This window comes from Bos indicus, chromosome 10 (genome assembly GCF_029378745.1).
Source record: "Bos indicus isolate NIAB-ARS_2022 breed Sahiwal x Tharparkar chromosome 10, NIAB-ARS_B.indTharparkar_mat_pri_1.0, whole genome shotgun sequence".
In the NCBI taxonomy this organism is placed as follows: domain Eukaryota; kingdom Metazoa; phylum Chordata; class Mammalia; order Artiodactyla; family Bovidae; genus Bos; species Bos indicus.
The window spans coordinates 20,622,081-20,638,101 of record NC_091769.1 but is presented as its reverse complement, the minus strand read 5'-3'; the positions used below and the strand labels follow the sequence as shown (position 1 = coordinate 20,638,101).

General features: G+C 50.9%; 2 protein-coding genes across 6 annotated transcripts in view; one reads left to right on the top strand and one right to left on the bottom strand.

Annotated features, from left to right (window-relative positions):
- The window catches only part of NYNRIN (NYN domain and retroviral integrase containing), a 28,218-nt gene extending 15,749 nt beyond the window's left edge, over positions 1–12,469 (top strand). For both annotated transcript variants that reach the window (XM_019968260.2, XM_070797059.1), the window contains one exon: positions 740–12,469. In XM_019968260.2, coding sequence (XP_019823819.2) covers positions 740–3,602 — 2,863 coding nt within the window. In that variant the 3' untranslated portion in view covers positions 3,603–12,469. The remainder of the gene's footprint in view (positions 1–739) is intronic.
- CBLN3 (cerebellin 3 precursor) lies at positions 7,242–15,871 on the bottom strand. 4 transcript variants are annotated; one of them, XM_070797062.1, is made up of 4 exons: positions 14,728–15,871; positions 14,327–14,446; positions 13,903–14,016; positions 7,242–7,373 (listed from the first exon to the last, which is right to left on the bottom strand). In XM_070797062.1, exons 1-4 carry the CDS (start codon positions 15,025–15,027, stop codon positions 7,242–7,244), a joined length of 666 nt encoding a protein of 221 aa, XP_070653163.1. In that variant the 5' UTR covers positions 15,028–15,871. The 4 variants fall into 4 exon arrangements, with proteins under 4 accessions (XP_070653163.1, XP_070653164.1, XP_070653162.1 ...); XM_070797063.1 differs by lacking the exon at positions 7,242–7,373 and adding an exon at positions 11,177–13,181; XM_070797061.1 differs by lacking the exon at positions 7,242–7,373 and adding an exon at positions 11,177–12,801.
- Positions 15,872–16,021: the final 150 nt, after the last annotated feature.

Below are 16,021 nucleotides of genomic sequence, written 5' to 3'. Positions count from 1 at the left end.
TATACCAAGAGGAATTTTTTCCACGTGTCTTTCCCCCTTTGACCCTCACAGCTTGACTTAGATACGTGTGACCACTATCCTTATTTTACAGATGAGGAACCTGAGACTCAAGTACTTTCCCCAGGTCACTGTGCCGGTGCCGGCACAACTGATTTGCAGTAACTCAGTTCCTCTGGCTCCCACCCACGCTGAGCCTCCCAGTTCCCTGGGCCCAGCAGGGGACTGTGGTTGGCACCTTCTGGGCAGGGCACTGCTTCCTGGGTCAGGTCCCCCAGTCCCATTTCCCCATTTTGAAGAAAAATGCTGTGGCCGAGGCCTGTGTGCTGTGCCTCCTAAGTTTTGGAGAAAAATGCTGTGGCCGAGGCCTGTGTGCTGTGCCTCCTAAGCCCCTTGTCAGGCCTCCTTCCCTCTCTTGAGCTCCCCTGGCTTGCTTACCCTAGAGTCTGGTTGGAAGGACCAATCATCTAATTCTTATCAAACCATTGGCTTAAAACTGCTTGGAAATGTCACTTGATCAATGAGGTTTTGATTAAATAAGCCTTCAAAGCCCAGATGAATATCTGACGTTGCGGTTTAGTGATTCTGGGGCTGGAGGGAGTATCTGGGCAGGTCGTGCTGTGTGGGAGGCTGACCTGGCCTCAGGGGCACTCAGCCATTGGGTTTCGCCTCAGGTGGCCTCTTGGGCAGGCTGTCCCCCACCTCCTCCATCAGACCCTTCTGCTCTGCTATTTTGGTGTAGGTTGGACACCGACATTGGCAACTTCCTGAAGGTGTGGAAGACCCTTCCTCCCAGCTCGGCCAGCATCTCTGAGCTGAGGGACGACACGGACCCTGGCCCCCCGGAGAGTCTGCAGAATGTGGAAGAAGTCAGGGAGGAGCAGGAGGAGGAGGAGAGACAGGACGAGGAGCAGAGAGAGGAGCAGGAGATGCAGAAGCCAGCTGAGGAGGAAGAGGAGGACCTGGACTCTTCGCTGATGTCCGTGTTCAAGGCTGAGTGCCCTTCCCTCTCAGAGGAAATCCTCCGGTGCCTCAGCCTCCATGACCCCCAGGACGAGGCCCTGGACATCGATCTCCAGCCGGCGGTGGCCTCTCCCTCACTGGGCATCCCCTGGGATGGAAAGGCTCCCTGCCAGCAGGTCCTTGCGCAGCTGGCCCAGCTGACCATCCCCAGCAACTTCACCGCCCTCTCCTTCTTTATGGGGTTCACGGACTCCCACCGGGACGTCATCCCCGACTATGAAGCCCTTGTGGCGCCCTTGCACAGCCTGCTCAAGCAGAAGCCGGACTGGCGGTGGGAGCTGGACCATGAGAAGGCCTTCCTGGCCCTGAAGCGAGCCCTGGTGTCTGCCCTCTGCCTGTCGGTCCCCAACCCCCAGCTGCCCTTCCACCTGGAGGTGACGGTGAGCCAAGTGGCCCTGACGGCCGTTGTGTACCAGGAGCACTCGGGGAGGAAGCACCCTGTAGCCTATACCTCAAAACCCCTCCTCCCCGACGAGGACAGCGAGGGCCCGCAGTCAGGGGGAGACAGCCCCTACGCCGTGGCCTGGGCCCTCAAGCATTTCTCCCGCTACATTGGGGACACCCCCGTGGTCCTGGACCTTTTCTACGCCTCCCGGACCTCTGTGGACCCTGAGGCGTGGGACGGCCGCAGGGTTGCCAAAGCGTGGTTGATCAGATGGGCCCTCCTGGTACAGGACAAGGGCAAGAGAGCGCTGGAACTGACCCTTCTGCAGGGCCTGCTGGGGAAGAACCGGCTGCTGACTCCCACGGCTTCCATGCCTCGATTTTTCCAGGTTCTGCCTCCTTTTTCCGACCTGTCCACTTTTGTCTGCATCCACATGTCGGGGTACTGCTTTTACCGGGAGGATGAGTGGTGTGCGGGCTTCGGTCTCTATGTGCTGTCTCCCACCAGCCCCCCTGTCTCCCTCTCCTTCTCTTGCTCCCCTTACACCCCGACCTATGCCCACCTGGCGGCCGTGGCCTGTGGCCTGGAGCGTTTTGGCCAGTCCCACATGCCCGTGGTTTTCCTCACGCACTGCAACTGGATCTTCAGCCTCCTCTGGGAGCTCCTGCCCCTTTGGAGGGCTCGGGGCTTCCTCTCCTCCGACGGGACCCCACTACCTCACCCAAGCCTGCTCTCCTACATCATAGACCTCACCTCTGGCCTCTCATCCCTCCCGTTCATCTATCGAACCTCCTACCGGGGCTCCCTGTTTGCCGTGACGGTGGACACCCTAGCCAAGGAGGGTGCCCAGGGGGGCGATCAGTGTTGGAATTTGCCAAACGACGTGCCGGCCCCCGTAGTGACTCCCCGTACTGTGTGCAAGAGGCCTGACTTGCTGGCATTGCAGCGGAGCGACAGCACCCTGGCTGATACCATGGCTAAGCTGCAGGCCGGGCAGAAGGTATCCAACTCCTCACCCTTCAGTTCCGCCTTTAGCTCCCTCAGCCTCGACAAGGAGAGCGGCCTGCTTATGTTCAAGGGAGACAAGAGGCCCAGGGTCTGGGTGGTCCCACGGCAGCTCCGGAGGGACCTGATTTTCGCTGTGCACGATGGCCCCATGGGGGCCCACCAGAGGCCCGAGGAGACCTATAGGAAGCTGCGGTTGCTGGGGTGGTGGCCAGGGATGCAGGAGCATGTGAGACATTACTGCAGGAGCTGCTTGTTCTGCATCCCCCGGAATCTGCTAGGCAGTGAGGTGAAGGTCATTGAGTCTCTGTGGCCCCTCAGGTCCACCGCCCCCTGGTCCAACCTGCAGATTGAGGTGGTGGGCCCGGTCACCGTCAGCGAGGAGGGCCACAAGCACGTGCTGATCGTGGCCGACCCCAACACCAGGTGGGTGGAGGCCTTCCCGCTGAAGCCTTACACGCACACGGCTGTGGCCCAGCTGCTGCTTCAGCATGTGTTCGCCAGGTGGGGCATTCCCGTGAGGCTGGAGGCTGCCCAGGGCCCCCAGTTTGCCCGCCATGTCCTGGTGAGCTGTGGGCTGGCCCTCGGAGTTCATGTGGCCTCCCCGAGCAGGGACCTCCAGTTCCCCTGCCTGACGAGCTCCGGGGCCTACTGGGAATTCAAGAGGGCCCTCAAGGAGTTCATCTTCTTGCATGGCAAGAAGTGGGCGGCTTCCCTGCCCTTGCTGCACCTGGCCTTCAGGGCCTCCTCCAGCCAGGCCTCGCCCTTCCATATCCTGACAGGGGCCGAGGAGAGGCTGACCGAGCCCCTGTGGTGGGAGATGAGCAGTGCGAACATTGAAGGGCTCAAGATGGATTTATTCCTGCTACAGCTCATGAGGGAGCTGCTGGAGCTCCACTGGAGGCTGGCCGAGAAGACAAGCGAAAAGGCTGAGAATAGGCGTTTCAAGCGTGAGAGGCAGGAGAAGGAGTGGAGCGTGGGGGACCAGGTCCTCGTGCTGTCCCTCCCCAGGAACGGCAGCAGTGCCAAGTGGGTGGGTCCCTTCTATATCGGGGACCGGCTAAGCCCATCCCTCTACAGGGTCTGGGGCTTCCCCACCCCGGAGAAGCTTGGGTGCATCTATCCTAGCAGTCTGATGAAGCCCTTTGCCAAGAGCGTCACCCCGCTGTCCTTCAAGGTCTTGGAGCAGTGAGCTGGAGCGGTGGGGGAGCCCCCTCCCAGGGTCCTGGGCTGCTGCTGCTAGGTCTCCCCCTGCCCCCAGGCATGCTCTCACAGCCTCCCCACCCCTACCCCCGGGACTCTTCACTGTGCCTTTTGTAGAGAAGTTACTTCACAAAGCTTTGCTGAACTGCCTTGAACTGGGGACCAGCGTCCCTATGAAACATCCCCAGTATGGGGTACTGGGAGAATCTGCTGAAGGCTGTCAGATGTGGGCCTCTGGCAATTCTACCCTGGGGAGCAGAGAGTTCCTTTCCCGAGGTAGACCGAGTTCAGTGTCTCTCCCCGAGTGAGAATGTACACGTACACACGCACAGCTCAGAATCTTACTCCTGGCTGTCCTTACCATGAAAAGGTGTGGCTCTGGACCTCAGAATTGAAACCACATTCCCTTGTCAAACAGAAACCCCGGATACGGGCTCCTCCCCTGTCTGTCCATTTGGGGAACCTTTGCCCTTGAAGCCGTAGCAGCTGAGACAAATCCACGCAGGCTAAGGAGAGGCACCCATCCTCGGTCTCATGGACCGCTTTCTCAGGCCAGGCTAGGCCTGCCCATTGACCAAGGAAGGACTGGCAGTCCTGGGTCCCGAGGCTTAGAGCTGGGGTGGGAGGGTGGCCAGCCAGGTGGGCTCGTCCTGCCTGTCGGCTCCGAAGGGCAAGGGGGAGCGAGTCAGCCTACCTCATTTGACTCCAGCCAATGGAGACGCTCCCTGACCCTGGCTTTAAGGACATAGACCCCACAGGAGTCAAGGATCTCGATGCCAAGTGTGGCATCTCTACCTGAAGAGCTGCTTTGACTAGACCAAGGGGCCCAGGCCTCTGTTTCGGGTTGGCGGGGGGTCACTGAAATGAGCAGTCTGGCACAGTGTGGTGCTGGCGTGGCTCTTCATTCCAGCCCCACCCCGAAACCCACAGCCTCCTCCCACTGCCCCTGTGCGCTGCATCCCCAGACCCTACAGAGTGTGGCTGCTTTGTCTGGGTTCTCCCATCCCACCCCAGTCCCCTTGATTTGCCTTCTGTGTAGAGACAATCCTGGCCCTCCCCTGGCACCCCCCAGCCACTCTTGCAAAGATCAGTCACTGGGAGAGTGCGTTTCCCACAGGTGTGTGTGCCTTCACTCACCCTCTGAATTGCTGCTGCTGCCAACAGAGAGGGTTCGAGGTGGAGGCCAGCACTGTGTCACTCTGGCTGAGCCTCTATGTCGTTTAATTTCTCTGAAGCTGAGCCGGTCTCCTTGCCTAGCTCATGTTGCCAAAACACTTGATATTGCTAGAGCCAGAGTAGAACTTGCCATCAAGTCCACTTTGCTTGTTTTACAGCCAAAGGAAAAGGCCCAGAAAGGGGACGTGACTTGCCCAAAGTCACACAGAGTTGGTGGCTGAGCTGGGACCAGGATTAAGCTTCATAGCTCGCTGTTCACCGTAGATGGGGGTTCAAGTGGGAGAAGCTCTTAAAATCCTGTACCCATCTTCCATCCAACTCCCCATCTCCCAAATCTTGTAGACAAACTACTTAGGTGTTGCCCTTAAACCATTTCTAGCTGTTAATTCTGTCCAGGAAAGAACGATTGGGTGACAACTGAGACACTGAAAGGTGAGCCGTGGGGTTTTTAGCAGATACCTCTTTCCCCCGCCTCCTCCCGCTGCATGTCCCCCTCCTCTTCCCTTCCTCGTCCTCCCTCTGATGGTCTGTTCAACCTCATTCTCCCTTCCCAGTGCTGTACCCATTCCCTGTTAACCACATTTATAATACTATACCTGTTTGTGACCTTTTTTTTTTTCCATTTGATTTGTCAATAAATGGATCAAAATGGAGCTAATGTCCAGGTTTTTTGTTTAACTTTAGACTCAATTATGGGCTTTCTGGTGACTCAGATGGTAAAGAATCCACTTGCAATGCAGGAGACCTGGGTGGAGAAGATCCCCTGGAGAAGGAAATGGCAACCCACTCCAGTGTTTTTGCCTGGAAAATTCCACGGACAGAGGAGCCTAGTGGGCTACAGTCCATGGGGTCACCAAGAGTCGGACACAACTGAGCAGGTGGGAATGAAGATGAATGAAGGCTGGTGTAAAAATGGCATCCATGCTAAAGCAACTTGGCTGTGTCGGAAACACAATAGAACTAGGTTTGAATGCTGACTCCATGGCTGTGACCTATGTGGTCCTCTCCTGAAGTCTTGGTCTCCCCATCTGTCTAGTGCAGGCTAACAATTCCTAAATTTCGGATGGTGCAAGGATCTTATGAAATAATCCATGCAAAGAGGCTCCTGTGGTGCGGGGGATGGAGTAAGCCTTCATCACTGGGATGGACTGCATGTTTGCAGATTTATTTTGTCCCCTCAGATTTATAAGCTGAAATCTCAACCCTTAGTGGGATGGTATTAAGGTGTGGGGCTTTGAGGAGGTAATAAGGTTTAGATAAAGTAATGAGGGTGGAGTCCCCAAGATGAGATTAGTGTCCTTGTAAGAAGAGAGAGAAATTGGAGCTCCTCTCTCCACCACTTGAGGATACAATGAGCAGATGGTCATCTGCAAGTGAGGAAGTGGGCTCTTATTAGACACCTGATTTGCCAGCCCCTTGATCTTGAACGTCCAGCTTCTAGAGCTGTGAAAACTGAATTTCTGTTGTTTTTGTTATAGCAGCCACAACAGACAAAGGCAATCACACAGCTCATATTTCTCTTCCTGTCCTAGAACGCTGGCTGTTATTGCCCCTCAGGCTCAGAGACCTTCCTAACCCTGGCCAAGCTTCCGCACTTCCGGTGTCTACTTCTTGCTGCTCTTCTCACTTGTCCATTCAGCACTGGTCGGGGGATGGAGGGGCAGGAAGGAACCTTCCTTCCTGGGAACTCCCCGGCTCACGTGGTTATGGTCACTTAGTGTTTATAGAGCATATCTTGTGTGCCAGGCCCTGTCTAGTGTGGAGTGGGTGGAGGTAGTGGCAGTGGCATGGTCTCTGGCCCTTTGGAGCCCAATGCCAGGTGAGGGAGGCATTTCAACAAGCAAATACAGTGCAGAGTGGTAAGGGAAGGAGCATGGCTTAGGAGCCCACAGCACAGGAGCCTGAAGCCTCTGCTCACACATAATCCAGAGAGGTCTTGTCTTCCCTGACCCCCTTCACTGAAAATAATGCATGTGCTCTTAGGACAGGGCAGTAAGTGAAAGGTTCATACCTCCTAAGAGGAAGTTGATCCAGGAGGGGCTTGGCAAAATCACTACTTTCTACTCAACAGAACTTTAAGCAATACTCCTGTTTTACACACACTGGCTTATGAGCCTCCTGTTGGTGAGATTTCTCTTCTTCGCTGTTGAACAATTTACAAGAATCTGATTTGAGATTCCCCCTATTTTTAGAGGGGCAAATAAAGAAGATGGTTCCACAGTTGAGCACTGTGGGCATGGCAAACCACTAGTCCCTGCTTCTCTCCTTTATACCATCACAGTTTCCTTTTCTCATTTTGGGCACTGGCAGCTGAGCTTCCCAAGTCTCAACCATAGAAATTACAAAGTCATCAGACAGTCCCAGACATAAACAAAATATAGAGAACATTCTATACTGTATCTCATTCTCACATTAAAAGTACTTAAATTACTAACATAACATTGTAAATCAACTAAACTCCAATAAATTTTTTTTTAAGTACATAACTATCTGGTGAGCTGGGCACCCCCCTAAGCCTTGATATACCGTGTTTTCCTAGGGACTCTTTATGATATCCTGTGTTTCTGGGTAGAAGTGAACACATCTGAAAGAAAGAAGCATTATAACAGGTAAATGGCTACAATAAAACAATACAAAAATCCTACACATTTTAAAAAGATTGTCCAAGAGTCCTTGGGACATGCACCAGTTTTGACTTGTTTCTTAGTTCCTATGGTAACAATAACTTACATATATTAGATACTTGGTCTGTGCTTTCCAATCCTGTGGGATAGATACAATGTTTTCTCTATTTTGTAGAGGAAGATAATAAGGCAAGGGGAGGTTGAATACTTTGCTGAAGGTCATGTGCAGCTACTAAGTGAGAGGCTCCAATACTCACCACCTTCACCACATTTACTGTTTCTCACACAAGTATATTCACTTTGTTGCTAGAGTTACTTTCTCCCCACTAATCTATGACCTCTCCATCTTTTGTTAATGTATTCTATGATTTCTCCATTTCATTATGATTTCTCCATTTCAGTTTGGTCCAGATTAAGACAATTCATAAACTAAAACAGAGCTGGTCTACTTCAGTTGGGTCCAAGAACAATTCTCTTGGCCCTGATCAAGTGACTCAAATGTCATGCCCTTGCTTTCTGAGCTATAATGAGAAAAAAGCTATTTCGAGTTGCTGTTTAGGCATTTTACAGTATAATGACCCAGAGTCTGGACATTTGGATAAGGACTTGAGTTTAGGATTCCTGCCCCAAATTACCACTTGCTTTTCCTGGGGCACCTTTGAAAACGACCATTGAGTGTTGAACCTGTATAAAGTTAGTGACCTGCACCCCAATCACCGTATACGTTAATATACTCTTGCTAGCCTGTTCACATGTGAACTGGGTCAGAGCACTGCCCTTCTCCTTGCTCACTGCCTCCCTTTCCCTGCTCCTGGTTTCTGGGATGGCTAAGTAATAAGTCTTTCAATTTTACTTCCTTTGTGGATTGTACTGTACCTTCAATCAAAACAACTGCAAGTTTTTACTTCCCCAGCTGGGCAACCGAGGGAGTTACTTGCTGACCCCATGTGGTGGCTTGCGCCTCCTCATTTAGCAGATCATAATCTGTATATCCTTAATTTAATATACCAGCTACATGTCCCCCAACACATAAGGGGTGCCATTTTCCCTCGGCTAATAAATGGTGCTATTTTGTAAGTTTCTACACTCCTGTAGACGGCGAAAAATGAATCAAAGGAGATTGCAGTATCTGGATTGCAAAGGACCTAAAAAATCTCATTAAGGAATATGGATTTAATCCTAGACCCTCTCCCTTCCCCCACAGTCCCCTAAAGGGCTTTAAGGCAGTGAAGCTCTTTTAACTAGATCACTATGGCAACCCCAGTATGAAGAACAGACTCACCAAAGGCCAAGGGGCCAGTTGGGAAGCTTTCATAGAACTCTATCTGTGATGTCGGGAGTTTGAGCCAGGATGGGTGGGAAACAATGGATAGAACTGATGGATGTGAGTGACTGGATGGGGGTCGTGGGAGAGGGAGGCAGGATTGTGGCTGGTGTTTCCTTGGGGCAACAGGGATGGTCTATTTTTAGACACAGAGAATGAAGGAGGAAACAGATTAGGAATGAAAGACTAATTTTAGCAGGTTTACTTTAAGGTGGGATGGGCCATGTACAAGTCTGAGATTTAGGAGGGAGGTTGTGGACAGAGATTAAAAAAGATGGAAGTTGTCAGCACACGGATGGAGACTCGAGCTTTTAAGAGTGTGTCAGGACAAAAGGAATTCTAAGACAGAATCTCAAGGGAAACTGACATTTAGGAGATGGGCCGGGGTACAGGAGCCTGAAAAAGGCCTCAGCAGAGAGTTGGAGGGAGAGCCCAGAGCATGCACAGTCAGGGAAGTGGGGGCAGGGAGTGCTTCTAGAAGGAGCGGGTGGCCAACAGGGTCAAATGTTAGGGAGAGCCTGAGTGACAGAGGACCAGACGATAGTGACTTTAGTGACGCGGGAGTCCTGTGTGACGCGGGAGTCCTGTGTGACCGGCTGAGGGCAGTTCAGATAGAGCAGCAGAGGCCACAGTTGACTTAGGGGTGTGAGCAACCTGTGTGCATAGATATATGGCTCTAAAGGGGAGGAGAGGTGACGCTCACTAGCATATAAAGCTGAGGGTAACTACGTGTCTGCCACTGTTTCCACATCCATCTCTTTCTGTTTTAGATCTAAGAGACTTGAGTCTATTTAACAGCTAAACAGAAGGAGAGAGTGGGGAAGGAGACATCGAACCTACAGGAGGGAGGAGAGGAAAAGAAAAGGCTATGTTTGCAGGAAACGGAATCCACGACTGGTGGATGAAGATAGCCGCCTTGACAGAGAGAAGGACAAGACTTCTACTGAGCCAGATAGGAGGGAGAGATGAGGAGGACGGTGAGTTTCCAGATACACTGGTGGAAGGGTGTCTCCTGGGGTTTCTGCTTTCTCAGTGAAGCAGAGTGAAGAGTCTGCTGCGGGTGGTGGGGGCAGAGTTGGAGGAGTAAGAGGTTTAAGGAGAGAACAGAAGTCTTCAGCTGGATTCTGGGGAGGATGAGAAAAGAAGCTGGCAAAGAAAACCACAGAAGAACTGCTGGGAGGATAGAGGACCAGGGGCAGCTAGAGACCATGGATTTTAAACCACAGCATATCCTTCAGCAGGACTTTTCTTTGTAGCAATCAGCTGCGAGGGCGTGGGTGTAGAGAAGGTGGACAGTTGTATTCTATTCTTAGGTTCCTTAAAGTCCTAGGAGATTTTTGTGCCTGGAGAGGAACACTAGCCACCATCTGTGCTTTATTTGTTGTCTAATTTATTTACTTCACAAAACTACTTATGAAAAAATTGTCTATATATTTAAACACTATTTATATAACCAAGTCAAAATCTACACATTTTGCAAATCAAATTATCTAAACATTGATCACAAATTTAAATCTTCCTACACATTTCAGAAGAATCATCATTATGTCAGCTTCTCTACATGTTTCAAACATTTTGGTAAAGCACATGTATCTTATAAGGATTATAAACTTTTTTACACTTATACTCATTATAAAAATGGATTTGTAAACCCAAGAGAAGGACATTATCTCAATTCAGACCAATTATTGAATTTAGATATCCAATAGAAGAATATTATCTCAGTGAGACGATGTTTTGAATTGTTAATCAAATTATTAATTATTATAATTAATTATGAATTCTTGGTTGGGACCTGGGAACTACCTGAACTTCTAAGATGATGAAAATATGAGCCAGTGTTTATGTTATACATCACTGGAACTTTTCAAGTCCACACTTTTCCCACGAATTAGTGTATTGTAACTGGATAATTTCTCTTTAAATTATTTCATCTTTAATGATTATAACATGCAAATGTCCCAAAGATGTCCATACCCAAACCTCCTGCGTTTAATGGTAAAGGGACATTTTCTATGTAATTAAAGTTAAAGGTCTTAAAATAGAGAGATTTCCTGGATTATCTGTGTGGGCCCAATCTAATCATATGAGCCATTAAAATTAGAGAATTTTTAAAGTCAGACACATAACCTAAGGGTAGGTCAGAGAGGTACTGTGAGAAGTACTTGGCCTGACCTTGTTGGCCCAAAGATTGATGGGTAGGAAACTTAATCCTGCAACTATAAGGAACTGAATTCTAAATGAGCTTGGGAATGGATTCTTTCAGTTCAGTAAAGATGGCAGCCCTGCCTACATGACCTAATGAAACCCCGAGCAGAGAATCCAGTCATGCTTTGCTGGACTTCTGACCTATAGAAACTGTGAGATAATAAGTCAAAGTTGTGTTAAGACACTAACTTTGTGGTAGTTGTTACAGGGCAATAGAAAACTAATACAATAACCGACATCATTTACAAATTTATTTAGCTCATTTTACATTTTTACAAACTCCCCCAATATTGTTGTTTTCCTCAATATCCAATTTCCCCTTCTTTCTTATTATATAACTCCTGACATTTAGCTGGACATGGCTGCCTGGAATAAGGACTTATTTTCTAGCCTTCCCACCCCTACCCAATGTGGACACATATGACAAAATTCTAGCCAATGAGATGCAATCAGAATTGTTGGATGTACCTCTCAGAAAGCTTCTTTGAAAGGAAATGGGTGTGTCCTTCCTTCCCCCTTTCTGGGGACTGTAAGGCTGATGTAATGGCTGGAGCTCAAGGAGCCACCTTGGGTCAGAAGGTAAAATGCTAAAGGTGGTAGAACAGTAAGAAAGGAAACTGGGCTGTGATGCTCATAAAACTACCATCCATTCCTGGACTCTTTATTTGCAGATTCTTCTACGTGAGACAGAAATAATCTACCATTTCATTTAAGCCAGTATTATTTTGGGTTTTATTGTTACTGTAATCTGACTATAATTAGTAGGGTAGTATACAGGCTTTCTTTCCCAAGAAATGAAGGATCATGTTTGAGCAGTGAGCAGTTATCCTTTGGATGTTTGACTAATTCATCATCATGTAACACACTGCTGGAATTTCTTCCTTTCTAGTTGTAATATATGACCAGATGGTGCCAATCAATCTCTTTCATTTTTGGTACAGTTCCAGTTTTTTCTGGAATTACTCCGAGCTCTCTTGAGCCACCCATCCCTACTTATGCAGATAAGAAAAATAAATGTGCCTTATGAATAAATATAATATCTGTTATATTTATATTCTTCTACTTATCAAAATTAACTAAAAATATCCTATTATGGTCATAGTTCTTCACTCAGTATATTAACTACATTTTTGTACATTGTATAGTTGCTTTTTTTCTTTTTGAAAATCACAACAGAGTTGTGGATTTTAAAAATTCACCTTGTTCCAATTAACTATATTATTTTCCTTTTGATTATCAAATTGTCACAAATGCCACAAAAGGCAATTTGTGGAAGCCTATTAAAATTTGCTCCTTTGCCTTCATAGATCTACCCTATACATTAAAAAAAAAAAATCTTTGCTTTTTGTCTTTACCAATATGTTTGAGGCCTAGAGTTATTCATGGCATGGAACTATTCTCTGAGGGAGCCTGAATCCCTTTAAAGGTGAATAATATTTGAGGCAAAGATCCAGGTGCTAAGAATGCACATCAGATTTTTCCCTGATGTTGTTTTATGCTACTTTAGCGATAAAGTTTGAAAAAGTAACTTCTTTTGAAAACCACAAATTCACATTGGTATTTCCTATTTAACTCAAGCACTACCAAATCCTTTTTTATTTGACTTTAAAATACAATTTTACATTTATTGTCTCTGCAGCATATCTCCTTATATCCTGTAATCCCTGAACCTAGCTGTAACAGCATTTTCTCTCTTTAGTGATCCTATATGATCTCACTGACCATCATTCTCTAATTACTTTACTGATAGAGTCATCCATGCTGGGCCAATGGGACAGAGAGGCGAGACAAAGTTTATCATACTGGCAGGAGAGTGGTTGAAGGGATGCACCATGGAATCCAAGGTAACAGGAAGTCTGAGAAGGAGGATAAGATGCCATAAATCAGGAGAAAGAAGAGAGGTTGTGGGATGTGTGAAATAGGTACAGTGAAGGTCAATGAGAGAGCTGGGAGGAAGGAGGTGGTGGTCAGAGCCTGAAGTGATCGAACTTCAGACTATAAAGGTGGAGCAGTTCTAGGAGGCAGCCACAGTCACTGATGTGTTCCATGCCTGCAGACCTACCGTGGCCTGCGTGTGACCTACCTCTATCTCCAGCTGCCAAAAGAAGCTCTGTATACCTGCTCTCAGCCAAAGCAAACATACACACCCCATGTCTTGGGTGGAGAGGTGAGGGCCAGAGTCCATTTGGGATCTGCCGCAAATAGATGCCTGGGTTCACCGTCTGCTGGCTGCCCCCTGTACACGAAAAGTGTGCACTGTGTTCAGCCTGGGTGCATGCCCCCTTCCTGTTGCCGTCACGGGCTCTCGGCTGCCCTGCCGCCCTCCCTACACTTCTGCTAGTGGCTGAACCTCCCTCCTGCCCTGGCCCACACAGTGCTGGCTCAGCTTCTGACTGCGATGGCTGAGATCTGTGATGCTGGCACTCCTCACAGGAAGGAGCCTGCTGGGTATGCTGAGGCTGGTCCATCTGGTCCCATGGAGGGGCCTGTCAGGCTCACCTGAACCACCTGTTCCCAAATAGCACCAAGCAGGAAGCAGGGGTGGGGGGGTGGGGGACAGAAAGAGCAGAGTCTGCAAAGTAGCACAGGTCTCCCTAGCTGCCAAACCCTGCCCTGATCCGAGGACTGCAGGCAGGAGATGCAGTGGGAGGCTGGGGGGGGCAATTGTGGGGGTGGAGTAAGAAGGGCAGGTCCTGAGACACCAGAGCTCTACTCTTCACCTTGGATGTCTGGCACAAGGTCCCATGCAAGCAAGTGGAATAAAAATGCAGCCAGAGGGCATCTCTCTCCTGCCTTAAAGACAATACTTCTGGGGCAGAGGGCAGAGGGCAAAGGTCAGGGGCTAGGTTTCCATCCTTGAAAGGCTTGAGTCCTCAGAGTGGGAAAATGAGGAAGCCAGAGAAGCTTGAATATTTCCAACCACCCAGCAGGTTCCCTCGACGCAGGCGCAGAGATACCCGGTCTCCAGGGTCCAGGGGCAGTAGCACAGAGCTGGTGGCCGCCTCCCGGGTCACATCTGGATCGTTGGCAAAGGCCGAGACGACAGGCCATGTGTTCAGCATCAGGCTCACCTGGGGAGGGGAATCCAGTTAGCACCTCTCCCTGGCCCTTGTCCCAGGAACCCCACTTCCCTCCTTTTCTCCAGCCCCAGAGAGACACTCTGGAAGCTGGGGCTCAGTGCGCCCTCCTGGATGACTGAGAGGTGGCCAGCATTGCACTCTGTGCCTCCTTCCCAATCTCTGCTAAGCAGGCCCTCCCCCACCCTTGCTCCTGGCCCCCCAGGATGTAGCTTAATGGAGGTCTGCCTGTGGGTCCCCTGCGCTCCCCTCCTCCCTCCCCCTCCTGAGCCAGGGATGGGACAGGGCCTAGGGTTCAGGTCACCTGGACAGTCTGGCGGTTGTACACCTTCACCACATGGAACCGGAAGCTGTAGACGCCCCGCACAGGGGCCACGAAGGAGCCAGAGGTGCGGTCAAAGCCACCTCCCTCGTTCACTAGGACCTGTGGGAAGCAGACCCTGCTGAGTGGGGCTCGGGGATGCTTGGGGCTCCGAGAAGCCACGGCATTGGGGGAAGGGGCAGTGAGTAAGGATAGGAAGGGGTGGCAAGTAGACTAAACAGGAAGAATGGACAGATTTAAAAGAAATGATGAGAAAGGGAAGGAAGGTATGGTGGGAGTGAAGGGAAAGGAGACGGGCAGCGGGACCCACAGCAGGGCCATTTCCTTAGCAGCAGAGTGGGTTTGGACAGTGACTCCAGGTCTTTGCAGGGTAGGGGGATTACCTGGTCGAAGTAGATGGCTCCACTGGTGCCATTGCCGATCTCCCCTGCTGGCTCGTGGTGGTGGCTGCGGACTGCAGCAAATGCCACTCTTCCAGGGGGCGCCTCTCCCAGGGCTGCTCCCCCTGGCCCTCCTGCGGCAGCTCTGTCGGGCTCACAGACCACCAGGCACTCGCCTTCCAGGAGGACTGGCTCTGTCCCCTCCTGGGCCCACCCGGCCCTCAGGGCCAGAAGTGTGAGGGCCAAAGGCAACCCCAGGCTGAGTGAGGGACCTGGCGGCCAGTGTCGCTTTGTTCCCAGCATGGCTGAGTGGCTCTGTGACCCACAAACCTTCTCTTTCTGCTCCTTGGTTCTTCCCGCCTCTCCCCCAGGCTCTCACCACCCCTCAACCTGCTTCTCAGCTCTCTCTCTGGGACTCCTTCCTGGTCACCTGGTCTTGGCGTCTCTCTCTCCATCCCTCTCCAGGCCCCACGACTCTGTCCTGCCTCTCACTCCTGCTGTCACTGCAGTTCCCTCCTCCTTGGCAGGGCACAAAATGACAGCAGCTGGGCTTTGGGAGGGAGAGGAGAAGTGAGACAGCCAGACAGGAGGGCTACAACCAGAACCCCAGGGCAGCCCCTCTGGAGAGCACTGAAGGCTGGAACTGGGACCACTGGGTGTCTGTGTGAGATTGTGAGTGCACGTATGTGTATGTGAGTGTGTGCAGATGTGTGACAGCCCCTTCCTCTTCACTCCTCCCCTCTTCAAAAATCCTTCACAAGTCAGCAGCCCTCTTAGCAGAATCTTTTCCACTGTTGGAAGAAAGGGAATGTTCTTGTATTTTCCCCACAATTGTTTTAGTGGAAAGTGCTTGGGTCAAGGGTGTCACTATCCTGTGATCCTGGGCCAGTCTTTTTCTTTTCTTGGTCTTCTATATCATCATTCGAAGGGACTGGATTAGTCCCTTTAAGGCCCTCTTCACCTCCATCTCTCCCTGAACTGGTTCCTCATTCCAGAGAAACAACTGAAAACTCTGAAGAGCGAGGAGACCTGACCCGGCAGCCTCCGAGCCAGAGCGGGCGAGTGGGCGGGGCGGGGCGGGCCGGCCGAGGGCGGGACCGGGGGCGGGGCCCCGATTGGGGCCAGGGCCGGGGCCGCGGCCTGGGCTCGGGCCGGGGGCGGGGAGCAGCTGGCGGCTGGCGGGGGCGGGGGCGCGCTTCGGGGCTCGGTGCTGGCCCAGCCCCGGGAGGGGCCCAGCTGACTCCGCCCCCGGCCAGGAAGTGACTCAAAAAATTGTTTGTGATGTGGGGAAGAGAGG